An 18,822-nucleotide genomic window follows, 5' to 3' on the forward strand; every position below is an offset into this window, starting at 1 on the left:
ACACGCACAACTTCATGTTTGATGTACAAAGGCATTTTAACGTCTGAATGTTTTCTGGGATAATTCACATGCAAAGAAAAACAACACACTTGTAACAGGAAAGTACCAATTCACTTTTATTAAACTCATTTTAAGGTATCATGTCTATGATAAGATTACATCAAAACAATCTTCGAAGAAACAGTAGTATGGTCATTCACTGATAACACTGCTGCTGCAAATGCTTACAATAAACTGAAGGAATTGTATCGCAATCTAGAACTGGGTGATAATTTTCAATCGTATAACATTATTAAAGTGTATAGGTAATGGTCATGTTTAAATGTGTTTTGTCTCACATGATTCTTCCACCATTCCTGGTTTTTCATTGTCCTTATCGTTGTTCAATGTATGTTTTGATACTGTTGCATGAAGTCCCGGGGAGGTGGAAATTTGAACGTTGTAGAGGTATACCGGAACAGACCAAATAATCACCCAGCCCTAGATTGACATAACAATATATATATATATATATATATATATATATATATATATATATATATATATATATATAAAAAAGACACTGGTACACTACATTCAACTAATGGTTATAATGATGTATGGTATACATAGAAATCGGTTAACAGGTTTTGCTATATCCTGATTGGGTTGCATTATGTCTTGAATACTCAGTACTGTTTTCTGTTTTTAAAGTAAAGATTTTTACATTTCCATTTCTCGGTCAGTTCAGGGATTTATGTCCCTGTTATTGGCATTTATATTTGGCTACACATTTAGGGTATATTTAGGGTGTACAGTTAGAGATGAATTCATGTCACAATTCATTATGCCAAAATAACACTCAAGATATAAAACAGGCGTCATCAAATTGAATGGCAAAAGTGTGCAACTGAATTCATTTGACTTTCATTCACTTCCTTTATGGGAATCCTTGGTCTAATACAATTTGATTGATCTACAGCCATACTATTCAACTGATAATATTAGTCGGACTGTTGTTGAATTACCATTTGCTGGTGTAAAATGTAAGGCTTGCATTACATATGTTTGCTGTGCTGGCTTCGATTTTCATTTTTTTTACATTACCAATACAGTACATTGAGCACTATGTGCTTGTTCAATAACAATCATAGCTTGTAACAAGTACTGGGGACCAAACAAGACATCAAAACCGAAGTACAAGGTGTGTGCAAAGAAACTGTCTGAAATACCCTTCAAACCGAGAAATAGCACAAATAGCACCTTAGCTTATGCAATAACAAACTGACACAAAAACCTCTGCAAGGTTAAACTAGGTGCATCTCAAGTACATCAAACATGAGAACATTGATTCCGTGTTTACATAATTTCTTTGGTAACATTTTACAATAAGGGGACTTTATTAACCAGCTACTAACATTAGTTGAGGCAATAATAAGCATCATGATATAACATTAGAATAAGGGTTAGGGTTAACCCTAACATATATTGTATAAATCATATCATCTTATCATGAAGACCATTAGTAAGGGATTACTAGAACATCAGCTAACTGTAAGTTAAAATGTATGCATTAAATAATGTTAATTAATGGTAAATGAATGCACCCCAATTGTAATGTGTTACCACTGTTCTGACCAGCGTTTGGAACCATAACAGAGGCGGTCGGCCTGTCGACCACCAAGCTCATAAAGGCACTGATCACACGCTGTGGAGCCATGCGAGGAAAGACCTGATTCAAAAATCGAGTGAACTCTGCTACCAGGCTAAGCACTATGATATAACAGGCTTTACAAGTCAGATGAGTTTGGTTTTTTCCCACAAAGCAAAGGGAATTAAATTATGTTATACATTGGCCGAACTGGAAAGTTTACTTTCAAGCAATTTGGGCGATCTGTTGGTTTATTGGGGCACCATCGGATATGTGTGAGGTAAGTGGTAATATTCTCAAAAGTACACAGTCTTTATAGAGATGTATTATCAGGGAGCCGGTTGGGACTTTGTCTGGATGGACTTAAAATTTTCAACAATGAATGTCTGGCCACAAAGGTTCACAAGGAAAACATTAATTTTCTCCTGATAGACTATCTAGTGCTGGCTAATTTCCAGTGGTGGGCCTGTGACAGGGGGGTGCTTGATACGTTGTGCAGTTAAAATGATATCACAACCCTGAATGAGGTTGCATGATTAGGTCAGTACTTAATACTGAATTTACTTTCCAATTAAAATGTTACAAAGTAGGAATTTCAGCTCCTTATGCTTTATGCCAAATGAGGCCTCAGCATTATGCTGCATGTCAGTCATACCAATACAGATTGTACAGCCACATGTCAAGCCCCTTTTCTTTATATAAAAAGTACATTGCTGTTGAAACATTCCTTACAATTGCGTAACTATAAAATGCATTCGAACAACATTACCAATTGCGTCACAAGCAATGCAAAGGGCATTTTACGCTGAACATTGCTTTGTCTGGTTACACCAACACTATCATTTTACTTGAGTGTTTTTTGAATGTCCTCTTGGTGTAAATAAAACTGGCAAGTAGTCACCTATAGAGCATCATTGAAAACATGTCAGCAACAGGTTAGGTAGAAATCTTAGAGATGGCAAAATAAAAACGTCCTGGTATTTAAAGCAGTTGGCCTTGCTTTAGGGATCCGAAAGATTGGTAATTTCCTTCCTCTCAACATAAAAGGGAATGTCCAGACATTGTGGCTAGTTTCAGCCTCTACTATGGAGAATGACAATGGAAAGATTCAGATAACTTATGATTTTTGGTGCGAGTGTTTTACTCAAATATGCTGTAAAATGATGCCAGGAAATAGAGATGCATTGATAAGGTGGCTACAGGAACCTTGGCAGCCCCATTCTAGGCTTTCAAAAAAATAAATAATTAGCGGTGGCAGTCAACATAGGATATCGGAGGTGTCCATTTCAAAAGAGAAAACCATTTTAGTAACTTCCTTTTTTGCATTATTGACCACAGTAACATGACAAATGTTTATGTGGAGAAAATATTTGGTGTTGCAATATAATTACTACACTAGCAATCAACCAATTTTTAAAAAAATGCATTAAATCCACCATGCTAATTTAACACGTCCCCAATCCCCAACACCTTGTTGCGTACATCCACATATAACCCAAATGTTTGCATATTTGGAGTGGCTAAAGCATAGGCTTTGACTGGCTAAATGCTGCAGAGTATGTGTTGCTAGCATAATTCATACAGAATATTTATAGTATGAACAAGCAGGGGAAACATTCTCAGCTGGTTATAAAATTACCCTGTATTCAGATGATTAAAGGCGATATGGTTTACCCACAGATTATGGGTGATGATCAAGACAATGATCGGATGCTAGGATTTTGGAATATTTCAGAAAAAACATAAACTGCTACATGTCGAGGGGAACCAGTGCAAACACATCTTACTGTATACCTTTGTATGCAAGGTATCCAATTAATCAAAGGCTTGGTTGGTGTAATATGGACATCATTTGACCTTATAGTACTAGAAGCATAACCACTCTAGTTCCTAAGCATCGATAATGTCTTCTCACCAACCAGCCAACTCAAATGTCCAGGTTCAGAAACATCTCCATTGATTAAGGAAGTACCAGTAGCCTGCTAAATGCTATAACGGACACATGGAATCCCAAAACGACTTTTATTATTTTTTTGAGAATTTAATAGTTCAAAAGAAAAATTATATTTATATTAGATAATAAATAATATAAATTTGTTTATATCTTTATATGTCCAAAAAAAAAAGTTTGAAGGATAGGCTAGAAAAAGAGAATACAGTTGAAGAAGAGCAGTTCAGAAAATAACAATGCATTTGAGTATTGCCTCAATCTTAAGTCTTTAAAAAAGGATGAAAGACCCAATCAAACTCCGGTCCCATGTGATTGAGACGAGGCTGATAGTTCTCCTCCCTAGAATCCATACAGCACCGGGTCAGGCAGAAGAGGAAGAAAACAACTAAACAAATCCGTCCCTCAAAATGAAACCAAGCTTTTCCCCAACGCAAGCAGATTTTTCCTTCTCCCTTGTGTGCTTGCGTGAGGAAAGATTCACGATTCCCTCGGTCCATTTCAACATCCATCCCAGGCCTACCAAGTCCCGGGGTGCGTAAAGCCCAACCCCCTCCAGCCAGTCCCCGGGAAACGCCATCCTTATCTTCCATCGTCCACCAAACCCAACCCAACCATCACATCTTGTGTGTCCGTGTTCGTATCGGCCGCCCGTAAGAGCGCTCAGATGGTGACGTGGAACGAGTCTTGAAGCCAGCTTCCTCCAGCCTCCTTACTTCCTCCCATGCCGTTTTTCCCACCTCCGCCACCGCTCCCGTTTTTCCCAGCGCTGCCCAGAACCGCCGCCGCCATGCCCTCGCCGTCGTCACTGTCGGGGGGCAGCTCGCCCGTGGGCGTGGCGCCGGGCTCGCCGTAGTACTCGTCGTCCTCGTCGAAGTAGCCGTTCTCCAGCAGGCCCGAGGCGGCGCTCAGGTCCTGGCAGCTGCCCTTGTACTCCTGGATGGACTCGTGCAGCGACCACAGCTGGCACAGCAGCGACATGTCCTGCTGACGCAAGCCCACCTTGGAGGGCGTGATGATGAGGGAAGGAAACACATTGGTTTGTTGTGTCACATTACGATCTTGTTTGCTCACTGACTGGCGCCAATGAACCTACGACTGGGTAACTAATGGAGTTAATTAATGCTGTATTTCTTTTCCTTTTAACAAAATGTTTCCATGGCGAGGATGGGGTTGCATTTTTGCATTAACCAGTTAAAACATATTTTGGATAAGATGAACATGCAGATGGCAGTATTCATTGTTCAATCTGAATTGGCAACCACAATCATGAGAAGGTACCGTTTACTACAATGTAGGCCTGCGCCTCAAATCAAGAAAAGAGCCAATGTTGACTTCTTCTAATCTCATGAATATCAACACCACATGGATACATCAGCCAAGTTTACAGAGCAGCGATTGCAGGCCTTCCTGTAAATTAAAACTTGTTATGAGCTTGACTGACTGCCACAGCGATGCCCTATGCAATTTTTTTTACCACCTACACAAAAGGCTCCACAAAACAAGCAGACTGTTGGCTCCAGTTTGTATGGTGCAATGGCAGGTTTAACTCCCACAGGAAATCACCGCTGTACCAGCAGAGGTATTTAAGGTGAAACAAACCTGCCGAAAGTCCCTTTACTTATTCAGCATTAAAATACCAAAACTACAGAATGAGGTGTAAATGGCATGATTATTTCAAGAACAAACCAACAAATCTTCAATCCCAGCCAACATTGGAGATTGTTACAATTGACCCCAAGCATGACCTGGGACACTAGGCCAGTCTGTTGACACCCACACACATTATTATTTTTACCCCTTTAATTTTTACCCCTTTAAAAAAAATGCAGTGCTTGTGGAACACGATTGAGGTATGCTGCCTTTGAGGTCTCTACTACAGCATCAAATGGGAACGTCCCTCAACCATTCAACCTATAGGCAATAGGCTTACTTCTGGGAGAGTAAAAAGTGTTTGCCTTTGGTTATTGAGGAGAATGATGCCTGCATCAAGCAAAACATAATCATGTCCTTTTTATATTGAACAATCGCTTTTAACCCACAATGACAGCATTAGCTGCAGTTGTGTTTCCTTTGAATAATGTTAACACTTTGCAGTCCAACCCTAGCCAACAAAGCAGTGTCTGAAAGATTCCTTAATGTCTTTAGACCGGATTTGGCATTTCACCACAGAGGTGTTTTCAAATCACTGAAAAAAGAAAGACGAAAGATGAATGGAGAAAACGTTCAGTTTTCTTTTTGATGTAGAGGCCACTTGGAACCCCTTGCGGGCCCCCCTGCTGCGAATGTGTCTGGGGGTACGGGGGGCTTCTGAATGTAGTGCACAGGTCAAAACTAGATCTTTTAATTGTTCCACGAGTTATGTATAGCCTATAGTTATAAAACATGGACACTGACTGAAATTCAACGGTTCTGATGGCCGGATTTGGCCAGAATCAAACCTCGGGATGGGTACAGGCTATGTTGAAGTGGATAGAGGAATTATTCCCAGACGTTAGCCCTGCTGTTACTTTGAACATTGCTTCTCAAAAAGATTGGACAAACGAATGCCAAATTTCCCGCAGATTCAAACAAACTGTAGGCTATTCCTAATGTCAACTATGTATTTCTGCCAGTTATTATAGGCCTACAATTGGAATCGTCTACAGTCCCAATCGCAACATATCCAGCAGTTTAACACACGGATTTTGTTCAAGCTCAACGTTTAACAGAAGATGATCATAAAAAAACACTTCGGAGGTTTTAAGAAACACATGCGAAAGCAAATCACCATCTCTTTCCGGAGCAGTGCCAGAGCCGCGTCGAGATTGGCCGGCTTGTTGGTCAGAAAATGGTCGGTGTTGTTTCGCCCTCGGCTCAGGTCATCTTGGATCATGGTTTTCTTCACATACATTCTCTCCATGTCTCGCCAAGAGCCACCGCTCGAGTTCAACAAGCCGCTCAGGCTCTTCGGCAGGGGCGGCAGACCGTCGATACAGGCCATGCCGCCCACCGTACCATTCGCCGATTTACCATTCATCGTTTTTTTACGCTTATAAACGGGGGGACCGGACAAAACAAGCACTTCCCACGGATAACCGCGTTTCTAATCGTTAAAATATATCAATGTAAAACCATCTCCTGCGCAAAAAAAACGGAACGACGGCGGTTTTCCCCTCGCCCAGAAAAGCCCAGGCAGTAATCTGGAGGTGTAGCTAAATCCACTTCCTGTCCTTTTAACACTGTGGCTGAGTGGGCGTGTCCCCGTGACGAGCATGGACGGCTGGGCGATGATTGAATATTCATAACTTTTTTGACAGATTTAAAAACGATAGTCAATAGTTGAGGGCAATTTTAAAAGTTTTCTTGTCACAGCTAGGTTATAGCCTTATGTGTCTCGTATTTGGCAACATATCGACATGTAATAAAAGCTTATTACAACAGAATTTTACCAGGACCATGGCAATATTTGTATGATTTACATCTCCTGTAACAATAATTACATATGCTACTATTGATGGTATAACGGTTAGGCTGAAAGATACTCTTTATTTGTGGTAGTGCAGGCCTACTGGGGAGGTCAACATGAGAGTGTTTCACAGTAACAATAGTGTCACAGAACTGACAGATGGTGGGCTTTACCCCCAAACTGGGGGTCTGCCACCCCCAGCCGTGGCCTGTCACAACATAACGCAACCTTGAAATAAAGGCACAATGGCAACACGCGCACCCCACACAACAGAAGACCATTTGATTTGCCACACACACACACACACACGCGCAAACACACACACACACACACACACACACACACATACAGACACACTCACACAAAACACACAGAAATTGCAGATTAATTGATTTTATCCAATTACATATTGTTAAAGTCAAATAAAACATAACATAAAAATAAATATGCATCGATATGCCTTAATTAAATGGCAATCAAAATGTACAAGCAAGCAAGCAAATTGCCTTGCAGGAAATGTTACAAAAAGGAGGAGTCATGTAGACGAGTATCCATCTGCTGTTTACAGTGAGGGAGATCAAACACACCACTGTGGAAATGAAGGGCGGAGCACCAGTGATCACATCCCGGTCGAGCTGTGTTCTGAGCCATGGTTCAGATCAGGGGATTAGATGCATGATTGTACCCCCTGGGGAGAGGGGGGCGGGGGGAACCAGATAGGATAGACCATTTAGGGGCTTTTGTTAATCAGACCTGTGGCTCAACTGTCTGCCTTGCTAAAAGAGACAATTAAGTCACTCATTGAGTGTAGGCTGGTTTATCGTAGCCCAAAATATATCAGCTCTGTGTGAAATTACTGAATAATTTGCTTGGTAAAAAACATCATTACTGACTAACATTTCCTCAGTTTTTCAGCCATCTGAAATAGGAATTGTAACCTTTTTAATGTATGTGTAATGGGTAACCTTTTATAAAAGATAAATGTACCAAGATAAAGTTGTAATGTTTATGTATTTGCCTGCTTGTGTATTTGCCTGCTTGTGGAACACTGGTGTTCTGGAGCATAGACTTGGGATGGTCACAGAAATAAAGACAGCGATAGTGACCAGCTGCCGAGTCACTGTCCCAGTTGTTGTATCTTTTTCCATTGTTTGTTCCTTCCTTCCTTCCTTTCTTCCCCTAACTTCTAGGGAGAAGTACGGCAAAGCCAAGATGGCTTTGTTTTCCCCAGCAAACACAGGAAGGCATTGCAGCTCTGGCAGACTTAATAAACACGCCAGTCCCAATCTTTTTTTTTGGGAACCACACATGTGTTTAACCTGCTATTACTCCAGCATCAAAGGAGTCCATTATGAATGCATGCCTCCACCTCACCATGCCCTAAAATCTTAAGATCAGAAGTCTATAGATTGGAACATCTAAATCATGTACCATGGAAGGAAGGGCAAGAGGAAGTGGTTTTTCGTGATTCAAGAATGGATATTAATAATGGGCTTTCACGTGCTTAACTAATTTGTGTTACCACCCAATCACACAGAGCCAAGTGTTGGGAACATGGCATGTCCATCAGTCTGTCTGTTATGTTGAGCCTGCCTCTCTAAGACACTCTTCCACCCATTTGTCCTGCCCATTCTCTGATTCTTACCCTTGACTCTAACCCCCCCGCATCCAACCCTTCCTAAAGTCTGGACGCCCTAGTCACCAGCTGTCCTTAACATCAATCTTCCTCCATTATCCATCACTCCCCCTTTCTGTTTTGTCCCTAGTCCCCGAATTCCCTTTGGCAGATGTCCCCATTGATTCCAAACCTGAAGAAATAACACTTGAAAGACACTTGAAGATCTAGCACATTTGGTGGCTAGTGCACAGCCCGGTCTGGTTCTTAAATTAAGTAAATGAAAAATGTAGGGTCAAATCTTCGAATTCTTGTATCCAATTTTCAAAAAAGGGAAAAAGTGTTCTGAAAAAATGGCAGAATGAGTATAGTGAATAAAGCTTATTAACAAAACCTTCCCTGTAAGGGCAATTGTTATAAGTGGTGACACAGAATCCAGTTCCATATATGTATGGCCATGTTACGTTCAACGCAAGGTTCTTCCACAAAATAGAATACATTTTAAAAATAAATAGGTGGGTTAATCATATCCATGCAAAGAAAAAAAGTTTAAAACAAACTTTTATTTGCTTAGGAATTCAATAGATCTAAAAATATGTATTGCAAAACAACATATAATAAGTAGCATTCAAATCCTCTGTAGCAATGCAATAATTTGCCCTCCACAAAAAAGAGTGAGGAGAATTTCCACTATAAAACCTTTTAACCACATAGTAACATTTTAAATACTTTAAATGGGAATGATTAAATTCAACTGGCACATCCTCATTCATTGCCCATCAAGGTCAGATGCACACGCCCTTGCGAATGCTTGCCAAAGCAGAATGCACTGGGAATTCTTATGGGCAAAGGAAGCGGATACCATAGCTGGCCCGGTTGAAATGTGATAGCACCAAAATGAGCAGTGAAACATCCCCTTTGCCGGCTACAGATCAGCAAATCTATGAGAATGGCAGTCCCAACACTCCTTTTAACCGTTAAGAGAGGTAGATATAGTTTGCGCTACAGCAGAGGCTGAATTATATATAATATATTTTCCGTTATTTAGTTCCAATCGAGGCATGAACTTTGGAAGACATTGATTTTTAATCTGGTGCTATCTCTTAGCCATAATATTATTATAGGAGGCATCAATGAACTGAAGATTATTTGGTTGTAAGGCTAAAGACACAGTCTTTCAGAACAGCACTCAAGTTGTAGTTAACAAAGGCAATCTCTTCATTTTAATACAATTAAATAAAAGCACAAACTAAAACAATCCCAAACGCAAAAATGGTGTGCCTATACGCCTTATTATTACTAGCACTCTTATGAAGTACCTCTCTACTTCATTAAGAGCTTACCTGCAGTAGAACCAAAATGGTTCTACGGCAACTCCCTGAATGAAACAGTTGGTCAAGAACAAAGAATCTGCCAACTTGTATTTTTACTCATCGGAAGTCAGGAGTGATACAACAATGTATCAACATTCTGTCCACATTCTGTCCACATTCACCGCCCTCCTTAACAAAGACAGGAGTCGAGATGCTCATTGATCTTGGACTCCTGTACCTTTACTTGGCACACAGGGCAGCTGACCATCAGCGGTAGAGGGACAGAGGAGGAAGAGCTGGTGTTAGGCAGTGCAGTGGACGAGGACGACGCAGCAGAAGACGACGGTAAGTGTGACGAGGAAGTGGTGCCGGTGCTGCTGGTTACTGTGGCAGTGGCAGTTTTTTGGTGCTCTCCAGAGGAACCGGACGCAGCGGAGGCCCCGCTTCCCGTTACCCTCGCCTGGCCATGGGGTAACCCCGAGCCTCCAGCCTTTTTGCTGAAGAAGTCTAAGAGATTAGGAGTGCCAGCGCGCTCGTCCCACGACCTCTTCCTGGAGGGGACTGCAGAAACGGAGGCAGCTCCAGCCGCACCCTGACTGCCAAAATACTTGGACTGGCTCGGTTTGGTAGGGCTCGGTTTTGACATTGTGGGAGCACCGGATGGATACTTTGAGAGGGTAGATGGAGGATTGACCTGTTGTCTGGATGATGAGGGAGTTTTTCCATTGCTGTCTGTTAAGGGCTTCGGGCTCTCAGTTATGCTGAAACTATCAAAAAGCTCTTTCACAGACTTCTGCTTAGCATTTAGAATGTGTCCTCCGGGGGTGTGTTGCTTGGCGGACCCTGGTCCAACGTTGCCACGGTTAGGTTTGGGTACTCTAACCGGCGAGCCATTGATGCTGACAAAGTACTTGGTGTTGCCCACAGAGTGCTTTGTGGGCGGCTTATTTAGGGGCAAGGTGCCAGAACTGTTCTTGCCCAGAGAATCCAGAAAGGCATCCGTGGGAGAGCCAAGTTTGTTTCGGGGTGGAGGTGAGAATGGGGGTCGTTTGGGAGAGGAAACAGGGCTAGGGAAAGGTCTTTTCCAAACAGGCTCTGGTGATTTTGGAGAAGAGGAGGGCTGTGACCCCCCGAGAAGAACGCCCTTCCCACTAAATGGGATCATGTCTCTGATGTCCTGCGACCCGGAACCTGAAGGTTTAGAATACAAAAGACCAAAATAAATTATAGATTTTTTTTACCAAATACCTACAGTATTTAGCAACACAGCAAAAATGTGTGAAATAAAGTAGAAGGTTAGGTTTTGAAGAGTTTACTCACTGGCTGTGGTTGTGCTAGATGGTTTTGCGTTCCCCACTGGCTTTTTCCCCTCTGCCATCTTATCCTTGCCAGACTGTGCCTTTCCAGACTCTGCCTTGCCTTTCTTCTTCCCGTAGCCTTCGGGCTCCTTCACCTTGTTGTAAGTCCCACCACAGGTCCTCTGGTGATCTCCCCACCAGGGGTCGTTGGCCGACGGGGCCCGGTTCATGGCCCTCTTCACGAATCCAAAGTAAGGCTTTCGATGCTGGCAGGGGCCATCGCATTTCCACCAGTGTTGCCGATACAGGTCGACCTCGTCGGTGAAGCTGTGGTAGACCTGGCCAGATGGGAGAGAGATGGTGAATACAAATAAAAAAAAGAGTGAAGGTGAAATTACTAAAACAATGGCTGCTGGTAAATAGAGACCTTTATAAAGGCAGTAAAGGCCAGAGGGTCAAATGGATTTGTTTGTGTGTCATACATGTCGATAGACTTCCTAGACTGTGCTAAACAAGGCCCCAGATATTACACTCCAAAGGATGATTGAATAATTGTAATACATTAATTAAAACAACCTGACCTCAGACAATCGAAATCAAATAGAATCAGTGTGACTCTATTTAAATGCTGATGATCTTTCAATGAGTAGAAAGTCTTTCCATTGAAAAGGTTAACACAGTTCCTACACACCATTAAAATATGTTGTTACTGGGTGTGTGTGTGTGTATACAGTTGGCTACCTGATGAGCCAGCTGTGACTAGTCCACTTCTTGGACGTCATTTATAGAATTGTTGATATACTTTTCATGTTGAATCTATGCCTTATATTTGGTATTCTCTCCCACAACACCACTCATTAGCTTTTTTTGTGAACAGATATTGCGAGGGATTGAAAACAGTTTACAATAGCAACACACAGTTATTTTGGTCCCAGTGGCTGTGTTGATCCTTTCCATGTGCTTGCAGAACTCAGGCCCATGTCCATCTCTGTCTCTGTTGTTCTGGGTCACAAACAGCAGCGCATGGATCATCTCATGGAGGAGAGTCTGGTGGGGGGGAATTGAGGGTGAAATATTGTGTATGTTTACATAGAGCGTCCCTTGATATAGTGACATCCATATTGCTATTCATCCAATACCAGATGACTCAATAGAAAATTGACCAAACCACCACAGCAGCAGAGGAAGCTTTCAAAATACACATATGGCAAATACCAATTTGCTGTGTACAACAGTATAATTATGGTCTCATAGTCATAACTAAGAGCTGTGAGGTAGAATTCGAGGCCTTGACTGCTTATGTGATGCATTTGCTACGTTTTTTTCTCCCAATATTATGGAAATGCAAAGTGTGCAAATAATAAAACACATCATGCAATTACCTGCACCAGGTCCCGCCTGGGTCTGAGCTTCAATAGCGGCTCACTGAGTCTAATTGAACACAGTCCACCGCGGCCCTCGTAAGAACACACACCTGCACAACTGGACAGAACAAACACAATGCGCACAAATACAATTATGTAGACAATATCGGTTACTGCTTCTTGTCAACAAGCTATTACTATTTCATAATTTGCTAAATCAGGGAAATACATGCTTCATTCTGATTGTACGTGTGTGAACAGAAAATGTATAGTATTTGATCAATGGTCATTTACAGTGTCATTCTTGGGCTCCATTTGACCTCGACTCCACTGAGTTTGCCCTCGAAGAACATGGCATTGAACTCCAAAAACATAGCTCGAACATCAGGGCTGGGGTCCAAGATCTCCCAGGACTCATCCACGATGGACATCGGCCTTTCCACTCGGTTTGTCCAGGGAATACCATTACCCCCCGATTCTATTTTTCTTTTTTTACTACTTTGCTCAACGCTATTCTCTTCAAAGTTCGTTGGTGATAATAAGGAGGATTCATATTCGTTGTCGAACTGTTCCTGCAGCTGCAGAGCAACCATAAAGTCTTCGTCCATGTTGAAATAGATGTCAGTGTCAGGGATGGCCAGAACAATGAGTATAGCTAGCTCGCAAAGGTTAACGTTACATCACTATGCGCTGGTAGACGATGATAAAAGTAATTCTTCCATGAAAACGACGACATGAAAAGGGGTGAATATATAGTTAACAGTAAGAGCAGGAGCCAAATTCTTTCAGACCGTTCTCTGTTGACGTTTCGCTTTGTGGTTGCACTCATAGACATCTTGGTTGCACTGGTCCGAAAAGGACGCTAGGAAACGTAGTTCATTCCGGAGTTTTAATCCATTAACACATTCAATCATTGCATAATAACAAGTTATATGGACTATACTATCCAGTACACAGTTAAAGGCAGAGGCATGAATATATATTATCGTGAATTATTCACAATTATTATAGGTATAAAATAGCTTTAATCAAAAGCAATATTTGCTTTGGAGACGTGTATGGTCGGCCAACTATTTTCTGTAACTCGTGACGTTTCAAGGCGTCAACCTTGTTGTAGCTTCCTGTTTGGGTTGCAAGCTGACGGGAGCTAGCTTGATTTACAATTGATTGTATACAGCCCCTACATCGTACAAGTAAAGAAGGCATCGGTTTAAAAATGTCAGAAACTGGAAGTCGGCTGCGAAAGCAGTTGGAATCTGCTAATTTTGATCCGCAGAACTACGTCAAGCAGCTGTCACAGCAATCAGATGGCGACAGGGATTTGCAGGAACATCGTCAAAAAATACAGACATTGGCCGATGAAACGGCGCAAAACCTGAAGAAAAATGTCTATAAGAATTACAGGCAGTTTATTGAGACGGCCAAAGAAATCTCCTACTTGGAGAGTGAGATGTACCAGCTCAGTCATATTCTTACAGAGCAGAAGAGCATAATGGAGAGCATCACACAGGCCTTGTTGTCAACAGACAAGGATGAAACTTCAAAAGAGATGCTAGCCGCCTTCCCAAAGGAAACAGAAGAAGTAAAGCAGAGGACTCTGACGTCACTACTAGAGAAAGTCGAGGGGGGTAAGAACATCATGGACACCCCGGGAAGGCACTTGGTGTACAATGGGGACCTTGCTGAATTTGATGTTGAAAACATGAACCCAGTCCAGAGAGTGCATGCTTTTCTAATGAACGACTGCCTGCTTATTGCCACCTGGCTGCCCAATCGCCGGGGTACGGTGAAGTATAAATACAACGCCCTGTATGATTTGGAGAGCTTTGCTGTGGTCAACGTGAAGGAGCACCCGCCCATGAAGGACATGTTTAAGATCCTCATGTTCCCAGACAGCCGCATCTTCCAGGCGGAAAACAGCAAAGTAAAAAAAGAGTGGCTGGAGATTCTGGACGAAACCAAGAAGAACAAAGTCACCAAGGACAAACGCAAGAAGGAGGAGGAGATGCCCAGCTCCCCACAGCGACCTGAGGTGTCAACCAACCCCTTCGACGACGAGGAGGAAGACCTGCCCGCCGACTCGGGAGGTGCCGTGGTGGACCTGGGCATGGAGTGGATCCAGGAGCTTCCGGAAGACCTTGATGTGTGCATTGCTCAGCGGGACTTTGAGGGCGCCGTGGACCTGCTGGACAAACTGAACGAGTACCTCCGCGACCAACCCGTCACACAGAGCGTCAAGGAGCTCAGGGGCAAGGTGGAGGAGCGCGTACGTCAGCTGACGGAGGTGCTGGTGTTTGAGCTGTCCCCGGACCGGTCGCTCCGTGGCGGACCCAAGGCCACCCGCCGGGCCGTGTCCCAGCTGGTCAGACTAGGTCAGTGGCTGTCTTATGAGTCCAGCTCTAGCCTTGAATAATTATCTTACAAATGGCTAGTATTCATTATGGCTGATTCATTTTCGTGAATGACAATTTAGTCTCTTTAAAGGGTACATATAAGTGGTTGGTGCTTTTGAAATCCACCATTGTGTATTTGTAACCCCAACCCACTTCAAATGACCCATTTACATAATCTCATAAAATACTTAATGAGTCAAAAAGCAATCCTTCTACTGTTAAACAAGTGAAAACATGCGCGCACATCAGAACTTTGTGTTTCAAAGGAACTTTTAACAATTAATGACCTGTATGCTCTTATCCCCCCGACCCCCCCCTCCAGGCCAATCCACCAAGGCTTGCGAGCTGTTCCTGAAGAACCGCGCGGCGGCCGTGCAGACAGCCATACGCCAGCTGCGCATCGAGGGCGCCACCCTGCTCTACATCCACAAGCTGTGCAACATCTTCTTCACCAGCCTGCTGGAGACCGCCAAGGAGTTTGAGATGGACTTCGCCGGAAACACGGGCTGCTACTCAGCGTTCGTGGTCTGGTCCCGCTCGGCCATGAGAATGTTCGTCAGTGCCTTCAGCAAGCAGGTGTGTGGGCGGTCGAGGAGGAAACGCCATGTGTGTGCATTGGCGGAGAGAGAGGATTTCGTCACTGAAACTTAATTTGGTTCTGGTGTGACACGTATGGTCCGGAGGTGGCTGGAACAATTTTGGCTTGAATTTCCCTTTACCTTCTATGGTGGTTTTGAGCCATATTGATCCTCAGTTAGCAGGATGTGTTTATCTAACAAAATGTGAACATTGCTTAATTTGTTGTTGGTCCTAAACACCTAAATGGGCTGCTGAAACAGGGTTTATTTTCTTAATTTTTGCACAATAGGCTTCACAATGGGCTCTCAATAAGGCCACGGTTAGTGTCATTGTATTTTATCTTTCATTTTATCACGAGAGCCTTTGGAATTAAAGATCCATTTCGCCAACTAATAACAAATAAAAAGTGTAAAACTAATCGGGGGGGGGGGGGAAGTATATCAATCATATTAAAAAAAATTCACTGGCAAAGTCCATCCTAAAAGCGGTTACAGGCTAAGGAGGCCACCTCTAGGCAAGTGGCCCTTCCCCCTGTTCTCCCACCAAACTGCCCTTATAATACTCTCTGACGAGTGACTTTGTCATTTCCAGGTGTTTGACAGCCAGGAGAGCCTGACGACAGCGGCGGAGTGCGTAAAGGTGGCCAAGGAGCACTGCAAGCAGCTGAGCGACATTGGCCTGGACCTGAGCTTCACGCTGCAGTCCATGCTGGTGAAGGACGTCAAGACGGCCCTGCTCAGCTACAAGGACATCATCATCGAGGCCACCAAGCACCGCAACTCTGAGGAGATGTGGCGGCGTATGAACCTCATGACCCCAGAGGCCCTGGCCAAACTAAAGGTAGAGTCCAGCTTGGGTTTTTTGAGTGCCTCTCTGTGTGGCTGTTTGTGTTAAGGACTCGCTGATAAAGCAACGTATTGTTGGAGGGCGGATTAACTAAGGGCTTACGATCGCATCCTAGATAAATTTGATGAATTGGTACACAATGTACATTATTTTCTTATTCTTCTATATATTTTCCTCTATATTTATATTAAAATCGATGTTAGATTTACGATTCAATTGTTGGATAAAAAGGCCAAGCAATCGTGTCTCTTCGTTTGTGAGCATCAATTATGTGACCAATAAAATAATGAGCGTAATCAGTAGTCATTAATAAAACTAAAGCCGCCAGTAGCACGTACCTGTAACGTACGCTAACCACACGTACCGGGCCTCCCCTCCGCAGGAGGAGATGCGCGTCAGCGGCATCGGCGACTTTGAGCAGTACACGGGCGACGACTGTTGGGTGAACCTGAGCTACACGGTGGTGAGCTTCACCAAGCAGATGATGGGCTTCCTGGAGGAGGGCCTGAAGCTGTACGTGGCCGAGCTGCACATGGTGCTGCTGGAGAGCCTGCGGGAGATCATCCTGGTGGCGGTGCAGCACGTGGACTACAGCCTGCGCTGCGAGCAGGACGGCGAGAAGAAGGCCTTCGTGGTGCACAACGCCTCCTTCCTGCACGACACGGTGCTGCCCGTGGTGGAGCTGCGCTTCGAGGAGGCCGTGGGCAAGCCCGCCAAGCAGCTGCAGGACCTGAGGAAGAGCACCCGCTCGCTGAAGGTGAACCCCGAGAGCACCACCTCGCTGGTGTAGGATGGCCCCTCTCTCCGGCGCTCCCGGGGCCGGCGAGGCCCTTAGATAAAAAATATAGCCCCTTATGATTACTTTGAAAATATTTACGTACACACTAATACAGACCATAATGCCGAAAGCCGTTGCTGCCAGAAGAACCACATTTAAAGTGCACATTTCAGAACATTAATGTAAAGATCAACACAATGGGAAAGAGTGCTGGCGAGGTGTCATTATTTTAAATGCTATGTTTGTCGATGTTTGTTCGAGTCATTGTTGAGCTGGATTAGAGAAAAATAACCTGAATGATTTATTTTCCCCTTGTATAGTTTTGTAATCCTTTACTTTTAATGCTTTTATGATGGGGTTTTGTGTATATTATGTGGTCTCACATGTATCCACAGGAGGTATACAGTACTAACAATTTAACTGGGCTTTAAAATTTCACCTCATTGTATTGAAGCCTTAAACAAAATATGTGATAGATTAAAGGGATGATTGGTTTAAAATGCCATTGCACTGTTGCAGAGCTGTAGAGTAAAAGTATCACTGTCTACGTTGCCAGATATTGATTGTAGCACATTCAATTAAAATACTATCAATATGCACAGCCAAATGTGTCATCCATATCCCCACTCAGTTCTCAACCATGCTTTTTTGTATATATATATATATATATATTTATTTGTTTAATCCACCACTTTCCATTTCCATCACGTAACGGGTTGATAATTTTTGTTGTTGGTTAGATTGTTCAAAAGCAATATCTACGCTGACCAGGTATAAAAGGGACAAGGACAGAGGTAAACACACATTGTTTTAGACTCTATTAAAAAAAAAAAAAAAAAACTCAAACTTTGGAAGTCCAAATCGTACAAACATTAAAATTTCCTTGGGCCAACGTTTTAGTCTACCACTTATGTTTGAATGGTTTTATTCATTTACTTAATGGAACTAGTGCCCTCTAGTGGAAGCAATGCATGTAAGGAAAAGAAAGCTCAAATCCAATCTGTATTTTCTCACATTTTCATAAATGTTTTCAAGTCATGTATGACGAACAGTTAATTATTATGCATTTTATTAAACCTAATATGAGACCGAAGTTAATATTCAGCCCGAACATCAAAGCTGTGATTCATATATTTGAAACATGAAAACAGTTGGCTCCCCATCTAAAAGAATATGGCTATTGCAGAATTGATGTGTCATCGCATGGACTTGGATATTTTTAGATTATGAGCATTCTGCAGGCCTTAATGATCACATTCTCCTCTTCACAGCCTACGGCTCAGGATGAACCAAATTAGTCATCCAGTCATCCCTTCATTCAAATCAGTGTGAAGGGAGATTCACATAATTAATATTAACTGGTAGTTCTTCGTCGACAGTTCATCCAGGACTAGTATTATCAGCTTGTAATGCAATGTAGTTGTGTGTGTGTGTGTTTATAGCCATGTATTAGCCTTTGGCCTGTTGTCTTGTGAGATCTTGAAGGGAGAAGGAGAGGAAGCTGTCCTATGGGTGGCATGGAGGCCCCTCTCGAGGGAGCCAGGCCGAGCTCCTATTAAAAGTTCAGTGTAATGAGTTGCCTGACAAGACTGGATTAACAAACAGCCAAA

The 18,822-nt window shown here is 42.9% G+C and overlaps 3 protein-coding genes across 3 annotated transcripts; 1 reads left to right on the forward strand and 2 right to left on the reverse strand.

Annotated features, from left to right (window-relative positions):
* Positions 1 to 2,309: 2,309 nt before the first annotated feature.
* On the reverse strand, positions 2,310 to 6,802 carry fam89a (family with sequence similarity 89 member A). Its single transcript, XM_060041071.1, has 2 exons — positions 6,349 to 6,802; positions 2,310 to 4,580 (listed from the first exon to the last, which is right to left on the reverse strand). The coding sequence occupies exons 1-2, from the start codon at positions 6,595 to 6,597 to the stop codon at positions 4,242 to 4,244; spliced, it is 588 nt and encodes a 195-aa protein (XP_059897054.1). The 5' UTR covers positions 6,598 to 6,802; the 3' UTR covers positions 2,310 to 4,241.
* Positions 6,803 to 9,185: 2,383 nt separating this feature from the next.
* sprtn (SprT-like N-terminal domain) lies at positions 9,186 to 13,474 on the reverse strand. The gene is made up of 5 exons (XM_060042034.1): positions 12,911 to 13,474; positions 12,635 to 12,734; positions 12,171 to 12,299; positions 11,275 to 11,590; positions 9,186 to 11,145 (listed from the first exon to the last, which is right to left on the reverse strand). Exons 1-5 carry the CDS (start codon positions 13,222 to 13,224, stop codon positions 10,145 to 10,147), a joined length of 1,860 nt encoding a protein of 619 aa, XP_059898017.1. The 5' UTR covers positions 13,225 to 13,474; the 3' UTR covers positions 9,186 to 10,144.
* A 238-nt stretch (positions 13,475 to 13,712) lies between these two features.
* Positions 13,713 to 17,813, forward strand: exoc8 (exocyst complex component 8). The gene is made up of 4 exons (XM_060042031.1): positions 13,713 to 14,988; positions 15,332 to 15,585; positions 16,180 to 16,428; positions 16,817 to 17,813. The coding sequence occupies exons 1-4, from the start codon at positions 13,833 to 13,835 to the stop codon at positions 17,222 to 17,224; spliced, it is 2,067 nt and encodes a 688-aa protein (XP_059898014.1). The 5' UTR covers positions 13,713 to 13,832; the 3' UTR covers positions 17,225 to 17,813.
* Positions 17,814 to 18,822: the final 1,009 nt, after the last annotated feature.

The sequence above is a fragment of the Gadus macrocephalus genome, chromosome 21 (assembly GCF_031168955.1).
Source record: "Gadus macrocephalus chromosome 21, ASM3116895v1".
NCBI lineage: Eukaryota > Metazoa > Chordata > Actinopteri > Gadiformes > Gadidae > Gadus > Gadus macrocephalus.

Excerpts from the sequence above, each read along its gene's own strand:
- exoc8 (XM_060042031.1), top strand. The coding sequence starts at position 13,833 with ATGTCAGAAACTGGAAGTCGGCTGCGAAAGCAGTTGGAATCTGCTAAT. Across the intron at positions 14,989-15,331 it reads GTCCCAGCTGGTCAGACTAG|GCCAATCCACCAAGGCTTGC; the intron begins GTCAGTGGCTGT and ends CCCCCCCTCCAG. Across the intron at positions 16,429-16,816 it reads AGGCCCTGGCCAAACTAAAG|GAGGAGATGCGCGTCAGCGG; the intron begins GTAGAGTCCAGC and ends TCCCCTCCGCAG.
- fam89a (XM_060041071.1), bottom strand. The coding sequence starts at position 6,597 with ATGAATGGTAAATCGGCGAATGGTACGGTGGGCGGCATGGCCTGTATC. Across the intron at positions 4,581-6,348 it reads CACTGCTCCGGAAAGAGATG|GTGGGCTTGCGTCAGCAGGA; the intron begins GTGATTTGCTTT and ends ACGCCCTCCAAG.
- sprtn (XM_060042034.1), bottom strand. The coding sequence starts at position 13,224 with ATGGACGAAGACTTTATGGTTGCTCTGCAGCTGCAGGAACAGTTCGAC. Across the intron at positions 12,735-12,910 it reads TGGAGCCCAAGAATGACACT|TTGTGCAGGTGTGTGTTCTT; the intron begins GTAAATGACCAT and ends TGTTCTGTCCAG. Across the intron at positions 11,591-12,170 it reads CCACTGGGACCAAAATAACT|GTCTACCACAGCTTCACCGA; the intron begins GTGTGTTGCTAT and ends CCATCTGGCCAG.